Source organism: Schistocerca piceifrons, chromosome 2, assembly GCF_021461385.2.
Source record: "Schistocerca piceifrons isolate TAMUIC-IGC-003096 chromosome 2, iqSchPice1.1, whole genome shotgun sequence".
Classification (NCBI taxonomy): domain Eukaryota; kingdom Metazoa; phylum Arthropoda; class Insecta; order Orthoptera; family Acrididae; genus Schistocerca; species Schistocerca piceifrons.
The window spans coordinates 143,291,500-143,313,279 of NC_060139.1; the positions used below are offsets into that span (position 1 = coordinate 143,291,500).

The 21,780-nt window shown below is 41.5% G+C and overlaps 1 protein-coding gene across 1 annotated transcript in view; it reads left to right on the forward strand.

Moving 5' to 3' along the window:
• Positions 1-3,622: 3,622 nt before the first annotated feature.
• Positions 3,623-21,780, forward strand: part of LOC124775201 (glutamate receptor 1-like) — a 129,457-nt gene continuing 111,299 nt past the window's right edge. Inside the window, exons 1-2 of the mRNA XM_047250040.1 lie at positions 3,623-4,014; positions 20,697-20,946. Of these exons, the coding sequence (XP_047105996.1) occupies positions 3,623-4,014; positions 20,697-20,946 (642 nt within the window). The remainder of the gene's footprint in view (positions 4,015-20,696; positions 20,947-21,780) is intronic.

Here is a 21,780-nt window from a genome sequence, read left to right on the forward strand (position 1 = left end):
TCAGTATGACCACAGCCACCTTATTCACCAGAAATCGCTCCGTGCGACTTTTCTCTATTTCCAAGAGTCAAAACGGCGGTCAAGGGACACCATTTTCAAACTACATAAGATGTCCAAAAAGCTGTCTTCGAAGATATTACAGAAGTTGAGTTCCAGAAATGTTACCATCAATGGCAGAAGCGCTGGAAAAAGTGTGTGCAATCAGAAGGGAACAACTTTGAAGGAGACAACACTAAACTTGACTAAAGCGGTAAGCAACATTTTTTTTCACCTTAGTCTCATTACTTTACTGTCGCACCTCGTACACACTTAAGGAACTGGATCAGTTAATTATAATTGGTGGTAGGTTTTGTTGCTGAATACCATTGTTCCTGACGATCACTCGTTGGCAGCGGGGGTGGGGAAGGATGAGTGGTAGGGAAGGGGGGAGGGGACGAGAGGACCGCGACTCAATTATGACTGCCCCACACCCTGTAGTTTCCCGCCGTCAGCTGGGTGTGATACAGCGGCCTGAAGATCGCCTCAGAACAGCAGTAGTTGTGAGAATAAGATTCCACTTGCGTCATTGCAGCGACATCATCTTAAACCGACAGTTTTCTTTCTTCTAATGCTGGTGCTAGTTATTTTAACTCGTTCTAGCTTGTAATTCACTTGGACGTTTTCTTACATTCTTATCTTATTGTCGGCAGGGAACACATCTATCTTCTACGTCCATGTCACTGCCATGTTCGACATCGCCATTTTACAGAAATACTTTACTGCTGAGCCCATATCTTGATTAGCTAATTCGGCGTTCTGTAGTCAGGCCCAGTGTCTTCGTCTTGCTCACCACAAACTACACCAAACATGGTGGAATGTATTTCGTACTCGTTCACCAGGAACGTGAGTTGTGAATTCGAGGAGGAAACTACATACTACCCTTTCTTAAGGAAATTTATCATGCAGAAAGACGTGCTGCTGGCTGACTTCGTACAGAAGCGGCGCGCAACAGTAAACATCACACTACACCAGCTACTTGGAGCCAACGTTGACACGACGGCAGCTCGTGAAGAACTTTGAAGTAATGTAACCAGTAATGTTCCAAATTAAAAAGCGCTGTAGATAAATATTTTTAATCACATAATGTCAACATGTACCATTAAGGCGCAAAGTATAACATCAGTGACGAAATTTAACACTATTTCCTTAATCCCAATAGTGGTTCGTTAAGGTTTAGGCGACCGTTGTAATTATAGCCTAAACTTATTGAATTTTTAAATGTTGTCGACGCTTGTAGTGGATCTTGATATATTTTGTTGATCAATAATTGTTGGGCGTGTAAAATACGATTCACATTTGAGTCTTTGACAAGCACTCATATGTTTCTGTGAAAAAAGTGTGTTACTTTTCTCTCACGGTGACACATCCATAGGCAGGAAGCAAAATTGAAATTAAAATATATTTCAAACTTGTGAGTTATCTTTATTGTGAGAAATTCTCCATATATTAATAACGGAATACAGAAGATTTTAGTTGTTTCACGAGGCTTATAATTACAACGGAAATCTTCAAAAATCATTTTTTATTTTTATTTCTTTTGTCATTTCGCTGTTCCTTTATGTGATATTCAGTATCTGATTCTTCGTCATTAGAGTATTATTTAGAAAACCCCAAGGTTTACTTGACTCGAAAATAAATCAGTGGAATAAAAAGTGCCTCTCCAGAGACAGGATGGAACCCGTTTACAAATGACTTTAAACTAACACACACACACACACACACACACACACACACATATATATATATATATATATATATATATATATATATATATATATATATATATATATCAGGCGTTCCAATTTTTTTCCCTTTTCCTGGGGAATTCCTTATACATTTCCGTGATGGAATTTCTTTCTCCACTATTCCACTATACGATTGTGCTACAGACTAAGGAAAAAGAAAAAGAGAAGGATAAAAAAACTGGTCTTAGCAGTGTCAATGGCTAATGCTGTGCCGTTGGTAAGACCTTGAGTCACCGACCGTACCATTACCAGACGTCTCCATAAAAGTCTGACAAACATTAGGTTAAACGTGATAGTTAACCAGCACATCGGCAGAATGTACATGATAACCAGTCCCCAACGCATACGCATTCGGGAGCACGACGGTTCAATCCCGCGTCCGGCCATCCTGATTTAGGTTTTCCGTGATTTCCCTAAATCGCTCCAGGCAAATGCCGGGATGGTTCCTTTCAAAGGGCCCGGCCGACTTCCTTCCCCGTCCTTCCCTAATCCGATGAGACTGATGACCTCGCTGTCTGGTCTCCTTCCCCAAAACAATCCAATCCAATCCCAACGCATAAACGAAGAGGGTGATGCAATTTTCGGAGATTTAAGTAACATATTTTCGGTGTTCTTTTTATGCTTCTAGGAAATAATGATTTCAATAACTGCAGAAATCAGAGTCCGAAATCCCTATGTCTGGTCCAGAATATTATTCGGAAACTGCGTACGTATGTAAGAGACATTAGACAATTATTTTACACAGTGTCAACTTAGTCTGTCACTCGTTTCGTACTATATTTCATGACTCTCACTTTGATTCAATCGTAATAAGAAATTGCTCATTTAGTAAGCTAAAATTTTAAGCTTGGAGAGAATTCCGTGGTGTTCCTGTTGGTATCATAATAAAGTACTCTGTACACGTTCTGTATCGTTTGTAGAGTGGCTGCCGGGCTTACTTAATAAGACATTCAGAATTTTAAAAATTAATTTTCTTAATAGTCTTAAAAATAAGAAACAGTGAATTATCTTTGAAAGTATGGCTAACCGTTGGCGAGCCAGTACGTTACATGTGACATTCGCAGTATTAAAAGCTGCCGAATGTAGGTAGGAATGTAAGGACAACGAAAAAGCCCTTTCATAAACTGTACAAAAAGCCAGCTCAGTATTAATAAAGACTTGCTCATGTATCATTTAAGCCTGAAAGTTGAGTCTCCTTTGAGGTTATTATCGCCACTAAACGCTGTCGCTGTCTTTGATCAACCATTCAGAGGGGAACTGAAAAATGCAGTACTTATAAGCGTCGTACGGGTAAGTATTTGACGGGTAATGCTTTAAAACGACATTCAATGATTTTCCATCCGAGTCCGTGGTTCATATTTCAGTAAGAGACTTTTGATCTTTGTGGGTGGTAGGCAAAATATTGTTTGAGGACTGAGAGATGAAATGAGGGCTTGTTGCTGCTGAAAAGACAAAAGAGGATTACGGCAAATTAAGCTAAATTGTCGATGTTAATTTTTGATAGCTCTTCCACCACTTCAAATGCACTGTATGCCCGAGGCGAGCACTCTCTCGGAGAACATCATTTTTACCGCGAATGCAAGCCTGATCACTATCATACACTAAAGCGTTGAACACGTTAAGGTAGTAAAACAAGACAAATATTTTTGCAAGTTGGCCTACATACACTTGAAATTTGTGGAAAAGCACGTGACGGTATTCAAGAACTGCTCGCAAACACAAGTTCCATGCACATTTTACCTTTGACAGTCATGTTCATCTTTGAGGTCGTACAATGTGAAAGACGTATGGTGCCACGGATAAGCCATCTAGCCGTCATCGACAGCTCAGTACGGGAAATGGCATCAGATATTCTGTGGAATCATTTTGCCAACTACAAGTGCATTGCAGCATTGTCGGATGATTCAGACGCTGTTCTGGACATAGTATCGTCGGTGACCACAACTGAACGCATTTCATTTGCCAGTGCCGAAGATCCTGTGGAGCATCTCTTGATCTCCGCCATGGACGCCGACTGCCAGGGATTAGTGGCTCGATGCCACGACGCAGCAGCTGGTGTCGGCGCGATCCTCAAGGCGTCCAAACTGGCGAACCGGAGAGGCAATCGTCGCTTGCTGGTTTTGCCGGTAGCGGGGTCCCCGCCCACTAATGTGTCTGCAATCTTCGCTCTACGCAGTATTGAGATTGTGCCTGATATTGTGGTGGCTAGACAGGTGGACGGAGTTGACAGGTATGTTGCTGCAAATGCACCTCACTGATTTCTTTTCTTGTTCTTCCAATTTTGTCGAATGCTGAAGGAATTACAATATTTTTATCTAATTCTCTGTACATGTTAGCTATAGCACACTAATATCCCGTGTATCTAATTAGACCATATATTTATTTTAACTTTCCCACACGCTGTAGTTTTTCTACGCTGCATATGTTGTTGCCGTGTGGTCTTTAGTCCGAAGTTTCATTTTATGCAGCTCTACATGCTAGGGTATCCTACACCAGCTTCAATATATGCGTTATTACTGGAAACCACATCAATTTAAATCTCTTTCCCATGCTTAGTCTTATCGTGACCACGGTCCATAATTGTGGACCTTCGTTCACCTTTCCTTCTCCGTAAAAAGGCGAATTTGGCCGTTTATAGACGAGTGTGGATCTTCTAGTTCTTAGTTTAAATCCAGGGCGCAGCACCATGCAAGAAACGATCGATGTGTTAGTTTAGAGCTGGTCATATGCAGAAAATGGTTACTATGCCTAATTACTCGTATTAGACTAAAAATCTTTACCGAGCGAGGTGGCGCAGTGGTTAGCACACTGGACTCGCATTCGGGAGGACGACGGTTCAATACCGTCTCCGCCCATCCTGATTTAGGTTTTCCGTGAATTCCCTAAATCGTTTCAGGCGAATGCCGAGATGGTTCCTTTGAAAGGGCACGGCCGATTTCCTTCCCACTCCTTCCCTAACCCAAGATTGCTCTCCTTCTCTAATGACCTCGTTGTCGACGGGACGTTAAACACTAACCACCACCACCACCACCACTAAAAATCTTTAATTTTTACCTGATGTTCGCCAACAATGTACATGGTGCAAATTCGTTTAGATTTGCAAAAAATTGTTCGTCACTATGAAATAACACATTTTGTGAATTTCGTAGTAGGTAGACCACAGGTCTACACTGAAGAGCTAAAGAAACTGGTACACGTGCCTAATCTCGTGTAAGGCCCCCGCGAGTTCGTAGAAGTGCCGCAATGCAACGTGGCATGGACTCGACTACTGTCTGAAGTAGTCATGGAGGGAAGTGACACCATGAATCCAGCAGGGCTGTCCATAGATCCATAAGATTACGAGGGGGTGGAGATCTATTCAGAGCAGGACGTTGCTAGACATCCGAGATATGCTCAATAATGTTCATGTCTGGAGAGTTTGGTGGCCAGTGGAAGTGTTTAAACACCGAAGAGTGTTCTTGGAGTCACTCTGTAGAAATTATGGACGTGTGGAGTGTTGCATTGTCTTGCTCTTGCTGGAATTTCCGATGTCCTTCGTAATGTACAGTAGACATAAATGGACGCAGGTGATCTGACAGGATGCTTAGGTACATGCCACCTGTTAGAGTCGTATTTAGACGTGTCAGGGGTCCCACATCACCGCAACTGCATACGCACCACACCATTACAGAGAGTCCACTTGAACAGTCTCCTGCTAACATACAGGGTCCATGGATTCATGAGGTTGTCTCCATACCCGTGCACGGCTGTCCGATGGACACAATCTGAAACGAGACTCGTCCGACCAGGCAACATGTTTCCAGTCATCAACGGTCCAATGTCGGCGCTGAGGGGCCTAGGTGAGGCGTAAAGCTTTGTGTCGTGCAGTGATCAAGGGTATACGAGTGAGCCCTCGGCTCCGAAAGCCGGTATCGATGATGTTTCGTTGAATGGTTCACACGCTGACACTTGTTCATGGCCCAGAATTGAAACCTGCAGTAATTTGCGGAAGGGTTCCACTTCTGTCACGTGAAACGATTCTCTTCAGTCGTCGTTGGTCGCGTTCTTACAGGATCTTTTTCAGGCCGCAGCGATGTCGGAGATATGATGTTTGTCGGATTCCTGATATTCATAGTACACTCGTGAATAGGTCGTAGGGGAAAACCCCCACTTCATCGCTACCTCGGAGATGTTGTATCCCATCGGTCGAGCGCAGACTATAACACCAAGCTTAAAATCACTTAAACCTCGACGAACTGCCATTCTAGTAGCAATAACCGGTCTAACGACTGCGGCAGACACTTTTTGTCTTATGTAGGCGTTGCCGACCGCAGCGCCCTATTCTGCTTGAATACGCTTGCCTATGTCAGTTTCTTTGGCACTTCAGTGTATTTGCTAACGTAGCGGTTCAGACACAGCCGGAATCGCAACTCAGCAACCGAAACAAAGCCGCAGCCAGATAAAGTACAGCCAGCGCGGCAGCATCAGTAGACAGAGCTCCAGCAACGCCGCTCCTGCGTGAGTGACGTCACACGGACTGCCGTCGCATAAACGGCCGATCTACCTGTTACGCCACAGCAGTCCGTCGATGCCGCCCCACGTGTTTCGACGTGACTTGCTCAACTGTCGGCATCTAAGACCCTGCCCCCGCCGGACCAAGAACCAACGTCCGCTGCCTGAGTGTCCAATGCGGACACGTTAGCGTTGCCTCGCTGGTGCACCGCCACCCCACAGCCATCAGTCTCCATCCAGCGGCATGCTGTGGTAGTCGGGCCACCGCTTTCGTCCACGAGAAATGCCTGCGTCGGCACCCCCGTGCGGATGAACTAGGGTCCATGATCACCTCCCTTCACTTGCAGTCTGTTTGCTTCAGATATTCTGTACCATGTCTGTTCGTGTTCACCACAAAAACGTTCATCAAATGATTTGCTGTCTTCTTCGCTCACTCCATCGCCAACCTACATAAGAGAATCGCTCGCCCACACCTACCCGGCAGTAGAAGATTGTTAGCTAATTTCAATTTGATCATCCCATGCACCATGGACCTTGCCGCTGGTGGGGAGGCTTGCCTGCCTCAGCGATACAGATAGCCGTACCATAGGTGCTACCACAACGGAGGGGTAGCTGTTAAGAGGCCAGACAAACATATGGTTCCTGAAGAGGGGCAGCAGCCTTTTCAGTGGTTGCAGGGGCAACAGTCTGGATGATTGACTGATCTGGCCTTGTAACAATAACCAAAACGGCCTTGCTGTGCTGGTACTGCGAACGGCTGAAAGCACGGGGAAACTACAGCCGTAATTTTTGCCGAGGGCATGCAGCTTTACTGTATGGTTAAATGATGATGGCGTCCTCTTGGGTAAAATATTCCGGAGGTAAAATAGTCCCCCATTCGGATCTCCGGGCGGGGACTACTTAATAGGACGTCGTTGTCAGGAGGAGAAAACTGGCGTTCTACCGATCGGGGCGTGGAGTGTCAGATCCCTTAATCGAGCAGGTAGGTTAGAATATTTAAAAAGGGAAATGGATAGGTTAAAGTTAGGTATAGTGGGAATTGGTGAAGTTCGATAGCAGGAGGAACAAGACTTTTGGTCAGGTGAATACGGGGTTATAAATACAAAACCAAATAGGGGTAATGCAGGAGTAGGTTAAATAATGAATAAAAAAATAGGAGTGCGGGTAAGCTACTACAAACAGCAATAGCAAACGAATTATTGTGGCCAAGATAGACACGAAGCCCACGCCTACTACAGTAGTACAAGTTTATATGCCAACTAGCTCTGCAGATAATGAAGAAATTGAAGAAATGTATGATGAAATAAAAGATATTTTTGAGATAGTGAAGAGAGACGACAATTTAATAATCATGGGTGACTGGAATGCGCTAGTGGGTAAAGGGAGAGAAGTAAACGTAGTAAGTGAATATGGATTGGGGGGAAGAAATAAAAGAAGAAGCCGCCTGGTAGAATTTTGCACAGAGCATAACTTAATCATAGCTAACACTTGGTTCAAGAATCATGAAAGAGGGTTGTAAGCATGGAAGAAGAGATACTAGAAGGCACCAGACAGATTATATAATGGTAAGACAAAGATTTAGGGACCCGGTTTTAAATTGTAAGACATTTCCAGGAGCAGATGTGGGCTCCGACCACAATCTATTGGTTATGAACTGTAGATTAAAACTGAAGAAACAGCAAAAAGGTGGGAATTTAAGGAGATGGGAACTGATTAACTGACTAAACCAGAGGTTGTACAGAGTTTCAGGGATAGCATAAGCGAACGATTGACAGGAATGGGGGAAAGAGATACAGTAGAAGAAGAGTGGGAAGCTTTGAGGGATGAAGTAGTGAAGGCAGCAGAGGACCAAGTAGGTATAAAGACGAGGGCCACTAGAAATCCTTGGCTAACAGAAGAAATATTGAACTTAATTGATGAAAGGAGAAAATATAAAAATGCATTAATGAAGCAGGCAAAAAGGAATACAAACGTCTCAAAAATGAGATCGACAGGAAGTGCAAAATGGCTAAGCAGGGACGGCCAGAGGACAAATGTAAGGATGTAGAGGCTTATCTCACCAGGGGTAAGATAGATACTACCAACAGGAAAATTTAAGTTACTTTTGGAGAAAAGAGAACCACTTGTAGGTATATCAACATCTCAGATGGAAACCCAGTTCTAAGCAAAGAAGGGAAAGCAGAGAGGTGGAAGGAGTATATTTTATCAGTTGCTGACCCTCGAATCATGAAACGACGACGCGTCATGTTTCGATACATGAGGGTCAGCAACTGATAAAAAAATGGGGGCCCCCGGGGTCCCAAGGTCGCGATGGCGGCGTCACTGTCCCGCCGAGATAATTTTTCCTTTTAGGACAATTATCTGAGCAAGCACCCACGCCAGCAAAAGGTTGCCCGACACGTGCTGTTTGATAATGTAATGTTTTATGAAAGATTCAGTATATAAGGGGCATGAAATTGTTGTCTTCACAGTATGTCCTCTGAATCGACTGCGAGAACGTCTGTTGTGCCTGACGAGCTGCCAGAAACAGTAAGTACATTTCTGTATAATGGACACTTTGTACAAACTTGCACGAATTGCCGTTTGTGGGGAGACTTCAAAATGCCTTGGATGTTTATCAATTGGACTTACCACAAACTATACGAGAAGAAACTTTATTGGAATTCCGTTATTCAAAGATCAATTTCATGTTAAATTCATACAGACTGCCAGAATGTTATAATTTTGATAGAAGTGAAAATGTTCCCATGATTAAAGAAATAGTAAATGATGCAGTAGAAGCTTCTTCAAAAATATATGGAAATATTATGGAAATGGAAGAGGATGTAGAGGAAGATGAAGTGGGAGATATGATACCGGGTGAAGAGTCTGACATAGCACTGAAAGACCTGAGTCGAAACAAGGCCCCGGGAGTAGACATCATTCCATTAGGACTACTGATAGCCTTGGGAGAGCCAGTCCTGACAAAACTCTACCATCTGGTGAGCAAGATACATGAGACAGGCGAAACACCCTCAGACTTCAAGAAGAATATAATAATTCCAATCCCAAAGAAAGCAGGTGTTGACAGATGTGAAAATTACAGAACCATCAGTTAAATAAGTCACAGCTGCAAAATACTAACGCGAGTTCTTTACAGACGAATGGAAAAACTAGTAGAAGCCAACCTCGGAGAAGATCAGTTTGGATTCCGTACAAATGTTGGAACACGTGAGGCAATACTGACCCTATGGCTTATCTTAGAAGCTAGATTAAGGAAAGGTAAACCTACGCTTCTAGCATTTGTATACTTAGAAAGAGCTTTTGATAATGTTGGCTGGAATAGTCTCTTTCAAATTCTGATGGTGGCAGGGGTAAAATACAGGGAGCGAAAGGCTATTTACAATTTGTACAGAAACCAGATGGCAGTTATAAGAGTCGAGGGACATGAAAGGGAAGCGGTGGTTGGGAAGGGAGTGAGACAGTGTTGTAGCCTCTCTCCGATGTTATGCAATCTGTATATTGAGCAAGCAGTAAAGGAAGCAAAAGAACAGTTCGGAGTAGGTATTGAATTCCATGGAGAAGAAATAAAGACTTCGAGGTTCGCCGATGACATTGTAATTCTGTCAGAGACAGCAATGGACATGGATGGGCAGTTGAACGGAATGGACAGTGTCTTGAAAGGAGGATATAAGATGAACATCAACAAAAGCAAAACGAGGGTAATGGAATGTAGTCGAATTAAATCGGGTGATGCTGAGGGAATTAGATTAGGAAATGAGACACTTAAAATAGTAAAGGAGCTTTTCTATTTAGGGAGCAAAATAACTGATGATGGTCGAAGTAGGGAAGATATAAAATGTAGACTGGCAATGGCAAGGGAAACGTTTCTGAAGATGAGAAATTTGTTAACATCGAGTGTAGATTTAAGTGCCAGGAAGTCGTTTCTGAAAGTATTTGTTTGGAATGTAGCCATGTATGGAAGTGAAACATGGACGATAAATAGTTTGGACAAGAAGAGAATAGAAGCTTTTGAAATGTGGTGCTACAGAAGAATGCTGAAGATTAGATGGGTAGATCATATAACTACTGAGGAGTTATTGAATGGGATTGGCACAACTTGACTAGAAGAGGTTCGTAGGACATGTTCTGAGACATCAAGGGATCACCAATTTAGAATTGGAAGGCATCGTGGAGGGTAAAAATCGTAGAGGGAGACCGAGTGATTAATACACTAAGCAGATTCAGAAGGATGTACGTTGCAGTAGTTACTAGGAGATGAAGAAGCTTGCACAGGATAGAGTAGCATGGAGAGCTGCATCAAACCAGTCTCAGGACTGAAGACCATAACCACAACAACACCTATAATGGAAAACAGAAATAGCAGCTATTTCAGTACATCAAGGAAATGTATAAAATATTAACTGGGGAGCAGTTAGAATGCCCTTCTGAATGACCGCAACGCGGAAATATCTGATAGGGAAAATGACGGATTTATTTTTTTTTGACTGAAGTTTGACCTGTTAATCTTGATGAAACTGACTGGCAAACAATAAGGACATTAAGATTTTTCATTTATTTGTTTAAATGTCAAGTTCCGTAGGACCACATTGAGGAGCAAATCTCCAAGGTCATGGAACGTGTCAGTACATGAACTTACAACATAAAAAGTAATAACAGATAAAAATAAATGTTCATGAACCTGAAAGAGAATCAGTCCATAAGTTTAAGCAAACGCTATCAGCAATACACTGAGAATCATCTTAATTTTTCAAGGAACTCCTCGACAGAATAAAAGGAGTGACCCATGAGGAAACTTTTCAGTTTCGATTTGAAAGCGCGTTTATTACTGCTAACATTTTTGAATTCGAGTTGCAGCTTATTGAAAATGGATGCAGCAGTATACTGCACACATTTTTGCACAAGAGTTAAGGAAGTCCGATCCAAATGGAGGTTTGATTTCTGCCGAGTATTAACCGAGTGATAGCTGCTTATCCTTGGACATAAACTAATATTTGTAACAAGAAACGACAATAAGGAATATACATATTGAGAGGCCAATGTCAAAATACCCAGACTCGTGAAAAGAGGTCGACAAGAGGTTCGTGAACTCACACCGCTTCTTGCCCGAACCGCCCGTTTCTGAGCCAAAAATATCCTTCTAGAATGGGAAGAGTTACCCCAAAACATAATACCATACGACATAAGTGAATGAAACTAAGCAAAGCAGACAAATTTACGTGTCGAAATATCACTCACTTTCGATACCGTTCGAAAAGTGAAAATGGCAGTATTAAGTCTTTGAACAAGATCCTGAACGTGGGCTTTCCACAACAGCTTACTATCTATCTGTACACCTAGAAATTTGAACTGTTGTTTCACTAATCATATGCCCGTTCTGTGAGATTAAAACGTCAGGTTTTGTTGAATTGTGTGTTAGGAACTGTAAAAACTGAGTCTTACTGTGATTTAACGTTAGTTTATTTTCTACAAGCCATGAACTGAGGTCATGTACTGCTCTACTTGAAACCGGGTCAATGTTGCACACAACATTCTTTACTACCAAGCTAGTGTCATCAGCAAACAGAAATATTTTAGAGTTACCCATAATACTAGAGGGCCTATCATTTATTTAAATAAGGAACATGAGTGGCCCCAACACTGATCCCTGGGGCACCCCCCACTTGACAGTACCCCACGCAGTTCCCACATCACAGCTGTTATCAACATTGTGAATAATGACCTTTTGCTGCCTGTTGCTAAAGTAAGAGGTGAACCAATTGTGAGCTACTCCCCTTATTCCGTAATGGTCCAACTTCTGGGGCAATATTGTTTGATCAACACAGTCAAATGCCTTTGTTAAATCAAAAAATATGCCAAGCGTTCGAAACTTTTTGTTTAGCCCATCCAGTACCTCACAGAGAAAAGAGAATATAGCATTTTCAGTTGTCAAACGACTTGTAAAGTCGAACATTTGATAGCAAATCGTGTGATATAAAATGATCAATCAACCTTACATACACAGCCTCTTCGATAACTTTTGCAAACATTGATGGCATAGAAATAGGTCTAAAATTATCTACATTATCGCTTTCTCCCTTTTTATAAAGCGACTTTACTAGTGAGTACTTTAATCGCTCAGGAAACTGACCATTTCTAAAGGAAAAATTACAAATATGGCTAAATACAGGGCTAACATGTGCAGCACAGTACTTTCATATCCTACTAGACACTCCACCATAACCATGAGTCCTCAGTCTTCAGTGATTTGATTATTGTCTCAATCTCCCTCTTGTCTGTATCACAGAGGAGTATTTCTGACGTCAACCTCGGAAAGGCATTTGCTAAGAAATTTATATGATTTCCTGTAGATACTAAATTTTTATTTAATTCACCTGCAATGCTCAGAAAATGGTTGTTAAATACTGTACATTTATCTGATTTATCAGTAACAGAAATATTATTACTGCAAACTGACTTTATATCGTCAACCTTGTGCTGCTGACATGTTGTGCCAGTAGCTGTCTTTTACAGAAAATGTCTCTGACAGTGACGACGTAGATAATGTAGAAAATGTGCATGAAAAATCGTGATCTCTTATAATATCTCCTATCATCTTGTACCTTCTCTGCCAGCCTCTGTGACCGAGCTGTTCTAGGCGCTTCAGTCCTCCGGAACCGCGTTGCTGTTACGGTCGCAGGTTCGAATCCTGCCTTGGGTATGGATGTGTGTGATGTCCTTAGGTTAGTTAGGTTTAAGTAGTTCTAAGTCTAGGGGACTGATGACCTCAGATGTTAAGTCCGATAGTGCTTAGAACTATTTGAACCATTTTGTACCTTCGCCTTGTCAGTATTTTCCATATATTCATTTCCTCTCTGATTCTGCGGAAAACCTCCTCATTCAGTACCTTGTCAGTCCAATTAATTTTCAACTTTCGTCTGTAGCATAAAATCTTATATGCTTCGATTCTCTTCTGTTCCGGTTTTCCCATAGTCCATGTTTCACTACCATACAGTTCTGTGCACCAAACGTGCATTCTCAGAAATTTCTTCCTCAAATTAAGGACTATGTTTGATAATATAGGCTTCTGTTGGCCAGGAATTCCCTTTTTGCCAGTGCTAGTCTGCTTTCGATGTTCTTCTTGTTCCGTCCTTCGTTCGTTATTTTGCTGCCTGGGTAACAGATTTCCTTAACTTCATCTACTTCTTGGCCATCAATCATGATGTTAAGTTTCACACTGTCCTCATTTCTGCTACTTCTCATTACTTTCGTCTTTCTTCAATTTACTGTCAATTCATATTCTGTACTTGTTAGCCTGTTTATTCCATACAGGAGAACATGTAATTTTCCTTAAGTTTCAAATGGTTCAAATGGCTCTAAGCACTATGGACTCAACATCTGAGGTCATCAGTCCCCTGGACTTATAACGACTTAAACCTAAATAACCTAAGGACGTCACACACATCCACGCCCGAGGCAGGATTCGAACCTGCGACCGTAGCAGCAGCGCGGTTCCGGACTGAAGTGCCTAGAACCGCTCGGCCATAGCGGACGTCTCTTCAGTTTTACTGAGGTTAGCAATGTCATCACCGAATCGTATCACTGACATCCTCTCACTTTGAATTTTAATTGCTCTCCTGAGCCTTTCCTTTACTTTCATCATTGATTCTTCGATTCACATTGAACAGTAGGGGCGAAAGACTACATCCCTGCCTTACACCATTTTTAATGTGAGCACTTCGCTCTTGGCCATCAACTCTTATTATTCCCTCTTGGATCTAGTACATGTTCTGTATTACCTGTCTCTCTGTCTATAGCTTAACCCCATTCTTTCTCAGAATTTGAAACGCACAGCACCATTTTACATTGTCGAACAATTTTTCCATGTCAATAAATCCTATGAGCATGTCCTGATTTTTCTTCAATCTCTGTCCCCTGTCAACCACAATGTCATAATGGCCTCTCTGGTGCCTTTACTTTTTGTAAAAACTGATCGCCATCTAACAGTTCTTCGTTTTTCTTTTCCAATCTTCTGTATATTATTCTTGTGAGTAACTTTGATGCGTGAGCTGGTAATCTGATTGTGTGATAATTCTCGCACTTGTCAGCTCTTGCAGTCTTCGGAATTGTGTGGATGATATTTTTCAGAAAGTAAGGTAGTTTGTCGCCCTACTCACACAGTACAAACAGCAACGGGAAGATTCTTTTTTTGCCACTTCCCCAAATATTTTAGAAATTTTCATGGAATGTTATCTATCCCTTCTGCCTTATTTGATCTTAAGTCCTGCAGAGTTCTCTTAAAATCTGATTCTAATCTATTATCTCTTCTGAATCAACTTTTGTTTCTTCTTCTGTCACATGGGACAACTCTTCCCCCTCATAGATGCCTTCAAAGTACTCTTTCCCACTATCTGCTGTCTCCTCTGCATTTAACAGTAGAATTCCTGTTAAACTCTAAATGTTACCACCCTTGTTTTTGGTTTCACCGAAGATTGTGTTGTCTTTCCTATATGCTGAGTTAGTTCTTCCTACAGTCATTTCATTGTCCATTTCTTCACATTTTTCATGCAGCCATTTCGTCTTAACTTTCCCGCACTCGCTGTTTATTTCAGTCCTCAGCGACTTGCATTTCTGTATTCGTGAAATAATCTTAACGTTTTTGTACTTCCTTCTTCCATCGATCAACTGAATAATTTTTTCTGCTATCCACGGTTTCTTCACAGTTACGCTCTTTGTACCTATGTTTTTCTTTGCAACATCTGTGATTGCCCTTTGAGAAATGTCCATTCCTTTCAATCGTACTGCCTACTGGGCTATTCCATATTGCTGTATCTATAGCCTTAGGGAATTTCAAGCGTATCTCGTCATTCCTTATTACTTCTGCATTCCATTTCTTTGCGTTTTGATTCTTCCTGACTAATATCTTAAGCTTCAGCCTATTCTTCATCACTACTACATTGTGATTTGAGTCTGCATCTGCTCGTGGATACGCCTTAAAATCCAGTATCTGATTTCGAAATCTCTGTCTGACCATGATGTAATATAACTGAAATCTTCCCGTATCACCCGGGCATTTACAAGTATACCTCCTCCTCTTCTTATTCTTGAACAGGTTTTCCGCCATTACCGGCTGAAATTTGTTACAGAATTCATGTAGTCTTTTTTCCCTCTCATTCCTTGTCCCAAGCCTATAGTTTCCTGTGACTTTGTCTTCTAGTCCTTACCCTACAGCTGCATTCCACTATCCCATGTCTACTACATTTTGATCTCCCTTTACGTACTGTATTACGCTTTCAATACCCTCATATACTCCCCCTATCTTTTTATCTTCAGCTTGCGACGACGGTATGTAGACCTGAACCATCGTTATCGGTGTTAGTTTGCTGTCTGTTCTCGTAAGAGCAGCCCTATCACTGAACTGTTCGCAAAAAAACACTCTCTGCCCTACCTCCCGATTCATAACGAATACTACTGCCGTTTTACTATTTTCTGCTGATGCTGATATTACCCTATACTCACTTGACCACAAATCCTTGTGTTAAAAAAAAAAGACAAAAATTAAAAACCCGACTCGATTGCGAAAAGAGCACCTAGTGTTAATCCAGGTTTCGGCGTAGATAACTACAACTTCTTCAGAACAACAATAAAACCCACAAGTGCCTAAGAATACCGTTGTCAATGATTAAAAGAACACCATAGTTATACATTTATAAACGAAAAAGAAAAGGAAACACAAACAGTACATATGTACAAAGTCAAAACCACTACTTAATGGTGTACGCTCCACCTCACAGCGGCCTAAGTTCGATGGGCCATGACCCGCCATAAACTGCAGCTAAAAATGGTCGCTCACTTACAAGCCTGACCCGCTATCTACGCACATGCGCAAGACAAGGGAAGTTACTTGAATGGGCATGCACATACGAATACGAGAAAGTTTATACATGGGTCGGGGCTAAATAGCCCATATATTCCCAACCGTGGATCAACGTATATCAAAAAATGGAATGGATAGAACAAGAGACGAGCTAAATAGGAGATGAAACCTAAAAATAACCGCACACGGTTGCTTATGCTAGTAAAAAACTTATATATGAAGCTACCTATGACAACAGGAGGAACTCTTAAAAACTATACTTAAAGCCAGCTGTTAGCCTGGGGGGGGGGGGGGGGGCTGAGGGGACGTAATCCTTTAGACGTCATGGTAATTAAGATATAGGGATAAAACGTGAAGTGTTCAACGGGCTAAAATCATCTTCATCGTAAAAGGAAAATGAGGATAAAAAGAAAGAAGATGAACAACTTGACCAACCGCTCTCGCCAATCAGCGCGCGCATGTGATAATCCCCAGATCATCAGCTTTACAAGTATGAAGAACAAAGTAAAGGCGCGAAACCTTCACTAAATTTTCTATTTCTTAGTAGGAGTTGGTCGTTAAGGATATTGTCTTTAACATGCTGCAGATGCTTAAAGATCTGCATTTATTTATTTATTTATTTATTGTTCCGTGTGACCAAATTAAGGAGAAGTCTCCATGGTCATGGAACGAGTCGATACATGAAATTGTAACACGATAATAGAAACAGATAAAATGAAATACAAGAAAAGTATTCAGGCGACAGTTCGTAAGTTTAAATAAAGAAAATCAACACTGTAACACTGGAATTTGCTTAATTTTTCAGCTCTTCCAGGAGCTCCTCGACAGAATAGAAGGAGTGAGCCATGAGGAAACTCTTCAGTTTAGACTTAAAAGCGTTTCGGCTACTGCTATGATTTTTGAGTTCTTGTGGTAGCTTACTGAAAATGGATGCAGCAGAATAGTGCACTCCTTTCTGCACAAGAGTCAAGGAAGTGCATTCCACATGCAGATTTGATTTCTGCCTAGTATTAACTGAGTGAAAGCTGCTAACTCTTGGGAATAAGCTAATATTGCTAACAACAAACGACATTGAAGAAAATATATACTGTGAGGGCAATGTCAGAATTCCCAGACTATTGGATAGGGGTCGACAAGAGGTTCTCGAACTTACACCACATATAGCTCGAACAGCCCGTTTTTGAGCCAAAAATACACTTTTCGAATCAGAAGAATTACTCCAAAAAATAATACCATATGACATAAGTGTATGAAAATATGCGAAGTAGACTAGTTTTCGTGTTGAACTGTCACTTATTTCAGATACTGTTCTAATGTTAAATAAAGCAGCATTTAGTTTCTGACCAAGATCCTGAACATGGGCTTTCCACAACAGCTTACTATCTATCCGATCGCCTAGGAACTTGAACTGTTCCGTCTCGCTTATAATATGCCCATGCTGTCTGATCAAAATATCAGTTCTTGTTGAATTGTGAGTTAGAAACTGTAAAAACTGAGTCTTACTGTCATTTAGCATCAAATTATTTTCCACAAGCCACGAACTTATTTCATGAACTACATTATTTGATAATGTTTCAATATTACACACAAGATCCTTCACTACAAAGCTGGTTTCATCAGAAAACAGAAATATTTTTGAATCACCTGTAATACTAGAAGACATATCATTTATATAAATAAGAAACAGCAGCATTTCTTCCAAAACATCCAGTTTTAAGCCCTTAACCTTGGCATGAAGTAATTCGATATTAACTGGAGGGCTCGGCGCATGAGCCGTTTGCACGAGGTGTTCCGCGTAAGTAGAGCCCTTAGTACCGTCACCGCTTCTAGTAGGAATATTCTCATTATGCCTGAGACCCAGAGCTCTTCCGGTTTGCCCGATGTAAAATTTTGGACAATCCCCGCATGTAATTATATATACTCCTGATTGGGAAAGTTTATCGCTCTTACTCTGCAATGAGTGAATTAAATTCCTATGTAAACTATTATTAGTAGAATAGGCGATTCTGAAATTATGGGCTCTGAGTAAACACCCCAATTTGTATTTTACATTGCCTATGTAAGGGACAGATATCGTTGGCACCTGTTTGTCATCTAACGCATCCCCTAAGGTGGAAGACGTAATATTATTTTTATTTATTTTCTTGTTATACACCTGTCTTACCAACTGAGGCCTATAGCCATTATTTATAGCAATATTCTCAAGTGTGACCAGTTCAGTTTCTACCGCATCTGGTGCAAGACGGATAGCTGTAACTCGATGAATATTAGAATGAAAAAAGGCCATCTTACGGGCGTACGGATACGCCGAGTCTGCAGGTATAATATTGTCGGAAAACGTATTTGTTCGAAAAATATTAAATTCAATGCGGTTGTCGAACACAGTTAAAGTGAAGTCCAAAAAATTTAAGGACCTAGTATCGGATTCTCGCTCAATTATAAAACTGATATTATGGTGAAGCTCATTAAAAATCGAAAAAATATGGTCTACATCATTTTGAGAACCATCAATGACTAATAGAATGTCGTTAACATATCTTATCTAAAATTTAATTCTCCTAAGAATCTCTCTGTCACTGGCAAAAATATCAGACTCTAAATAGTTCATAAAAATTTCTGATAAAACCCCAGTTAGGGGGCTTCCAATAGACAATCCTGCTGGTTGTAAGTAAAATCTACCATTAAATGTAAAGTAGTTGTGTTTTAAAACGATTCGTAGCAGCATCATCAACTCGTTGACCTCTTTATCCAAAAGTTTTTTATGGTGACGTAAATTACACGCTAGTATTTGCAGTGTGTGGTCGACCGGTACATCAGTGTATAAACTCGTTACGTCAAACGATACTAGTTTAGAATCTTCAGAACAAGATACCTCGCGTAAACTGGTAGCTAAATGAATGGAATTTTTTACGCAATAGTTTTTACTAAAAACTAAATTTTCTTTAATCTTAGTATGCAAGTATTTCGCCAGCTTATGATAGGCACTTCCCGTACTGTTAACGATAAGGCGAATTGGGTGATTTAACTTATGAACTTTAAACTGGCTTCTCAATTTAAGGGGCTTGGGATTCATGTTTATCAGCCCCTTCTTTCGGAACTCTGCTATCAAATTTTTAGTATTTTGGACCCCAGTTCTAATTTCTTTTTGGAGAGTAATAGTGGGGTCTTTGTTAAGCATAACTATCACGTTGTCATTGAAAAAAGCTTCGGTCTTGTCTATGTATTCTTGCTTTGTGGATATTACTACGGAGTTTCCCTTATCGGCTTTAGTGACAATAGCATAATTTTGTATTAGTTTGCAGTTAATACTCCTTAAAACCTTATTTGTGTTGTCCTCTTTACTCATGATTTTGTAGGCTTCATAAGCCGATCAGTTTTGTTTCTCGTTAGGCATTTTGTCATAATTTAGACCGATTTTCAAGTCAACTATTGTGTCTTCTACCTGGGTTAACACTTAACCCTAGGTGCTTTTTTCGCAATCGAGGCGGGTTTTTAGTTTTTTTTTTTTTTAATATATTAAGCAACGATTGCTGACGCGCTGCGATGTTGAAGGTTCTTAAAGCCTTGTGTTCTTTCTATTTCACTTCACCGACCCCTACTGTATCTAGATTTAGCTTTTGCATTTCTCTTTTCAGATTTTATAGCTTCCCTACCACGTTCCAGCTTCTGACATTCCACGTCCCGACTCGTAGAACGTTATCTCGCCGTTCATTATTCAATCTTTTTCTCATGGTCACCTACCATTTGGCAGTCCATTCCCGGAGTTCCGAATGGGGGACTGTTCCGGAATCTTTTGCCAGTGGAGAGATCATCACGACACTTTTTCAATTACAGGCCACGTGGCCCGTGGAAACACGTTATGTGTCTTAAATGCACTGGTTCCCAATGCCCTCTGCATCCTCATGCCATTGATCACTGCAGATTCTTCTGCCTTTAGTAGCAGTTTCTCAACCCAAGGACAAGAGAGACCCCTGAACCTCTGTCCGTTCCTCCACCCTCTGTAACAAGGCTGTTGGCAGAATGAGGGTGACTACTTATGCCGGTAGTCTTCGGCCGCCAATGGTGATTTTTAATCAAAATTTAAGCGATGGCGGGCTTTAAACCCGAGGCAGACGACGTTGTTACTACTAATCTAAGACGCTACTCATAATCCTCGGGTCCATTTGGTATTCCCACTAAACTCGAACAGCACTGAATTGAGGATGGACGTATGGTAGGTCAGTACAGGCAGTTGTGCAATGCCACTGTGCCAGGATGGCAAAGTGATTGTTGTATCTGCCTGCTGACCAGGTGACCCGAGTACAAATCCCGGCCTTGGTACAGATTTTCACTCGGCGCTTCAGTCTGCATATATACATCATAGATTTTTGAGAGTTAAATGGTCTCTGAAATTATATAGTTTCATTTGAATGTTTCGTCCGCTGAATTGATAATAATGCTTCCATCAATTTGCAGTCTTCAAATACAGAACTGATATACTGAAATCATAAAAATCAGCTGTCTTCAGCTTAGGTAGTTGCATTTGCTTGGAGATGTTCAGTGAAAATACTGATTTCCTTCGCCAGCTTTGAGCTGGTGACTATGAAGTTCACAGGTGAAGAGACGTGGCGGGATGAGCTGGTGGTGGCGCAGTGGCGGCGGGGGCGTGGCCTGGAGCCGCCGTCAGCGGATCTTTTCCCAGACAGAATGGCGGACATGGAGGGCCGCCAGTTGGTTTTCGCTACAATCAACTACCCGCCATACGTTATACTCAAAACCGAGTCCAATGTACTGGATGGTGTGGAGAGTCGCATCCTCCTCGAGTTCGTCAGCAAGGTATGTCACAAGCTAACACCACTTCTGAGATGCCTAAAAGTGTCTTGTTCCTTAAAAAGTTGGTTTCACTGGTGTATCTCGTTTCTTATCGGAAAGCTTCTTTCTACTGCTTACTTGTTTAGTGTATTGCACTACGCATGAAATAAAGCGAAAATAGCCGGCCAGAGTGGCCGAGCGGTTGTAGGCGCTACAGTCTGGAACCGCGCGACCGCTACGCTCGCAGGTTCGAATCCTGCCTCGGGCATGAATGTGTGTGATGTCCTTAGGTTAGTTAGGTTTAAGTAGTTCTAATTTCTGGGGGACTGATGACATCAGAGGTTAAGTCCCATAGTGCTCAGAGCCATTTGAACCAAAGCGAAAATTCAACGAGCGAAAGAAGAGATAAATACAAATTATACATCAAACTAACAAATAGGTGTCATATGTTTATGTCCTGTCTCCTTACCAAGTCAGACTTGATGGTGTAGACATGAAAAAGTTATTCCAAGTAGGTTCTCAATTTCCTCTCCTCTGCAATGTGCCGAATAGTTTGGTTCAGTGCTCTACAATCACATCTGGGGCTGGACTGCTTACCCCATTCGTGTAGGTTTTAAGCACGGAGTCGATATCGTGTTCTGATGCGATTTAATTATTCCACTGATACTGTGGAGTTCAAAGTCCTTGGGTCTCGATAGAGGGTCGATAAGACGGCAAACTACAGCTGGAATATTCATAGATCAGATTTTAGGCCATTTACTGTCAGCTGTGAAGTTGCTGTCAGCAGGCTATTGGGCCAGTGGCAGGGTCAGTTTTGAGTCAACCCAGGAATATCTTTGTCGATTGGAAGTAGAAGTT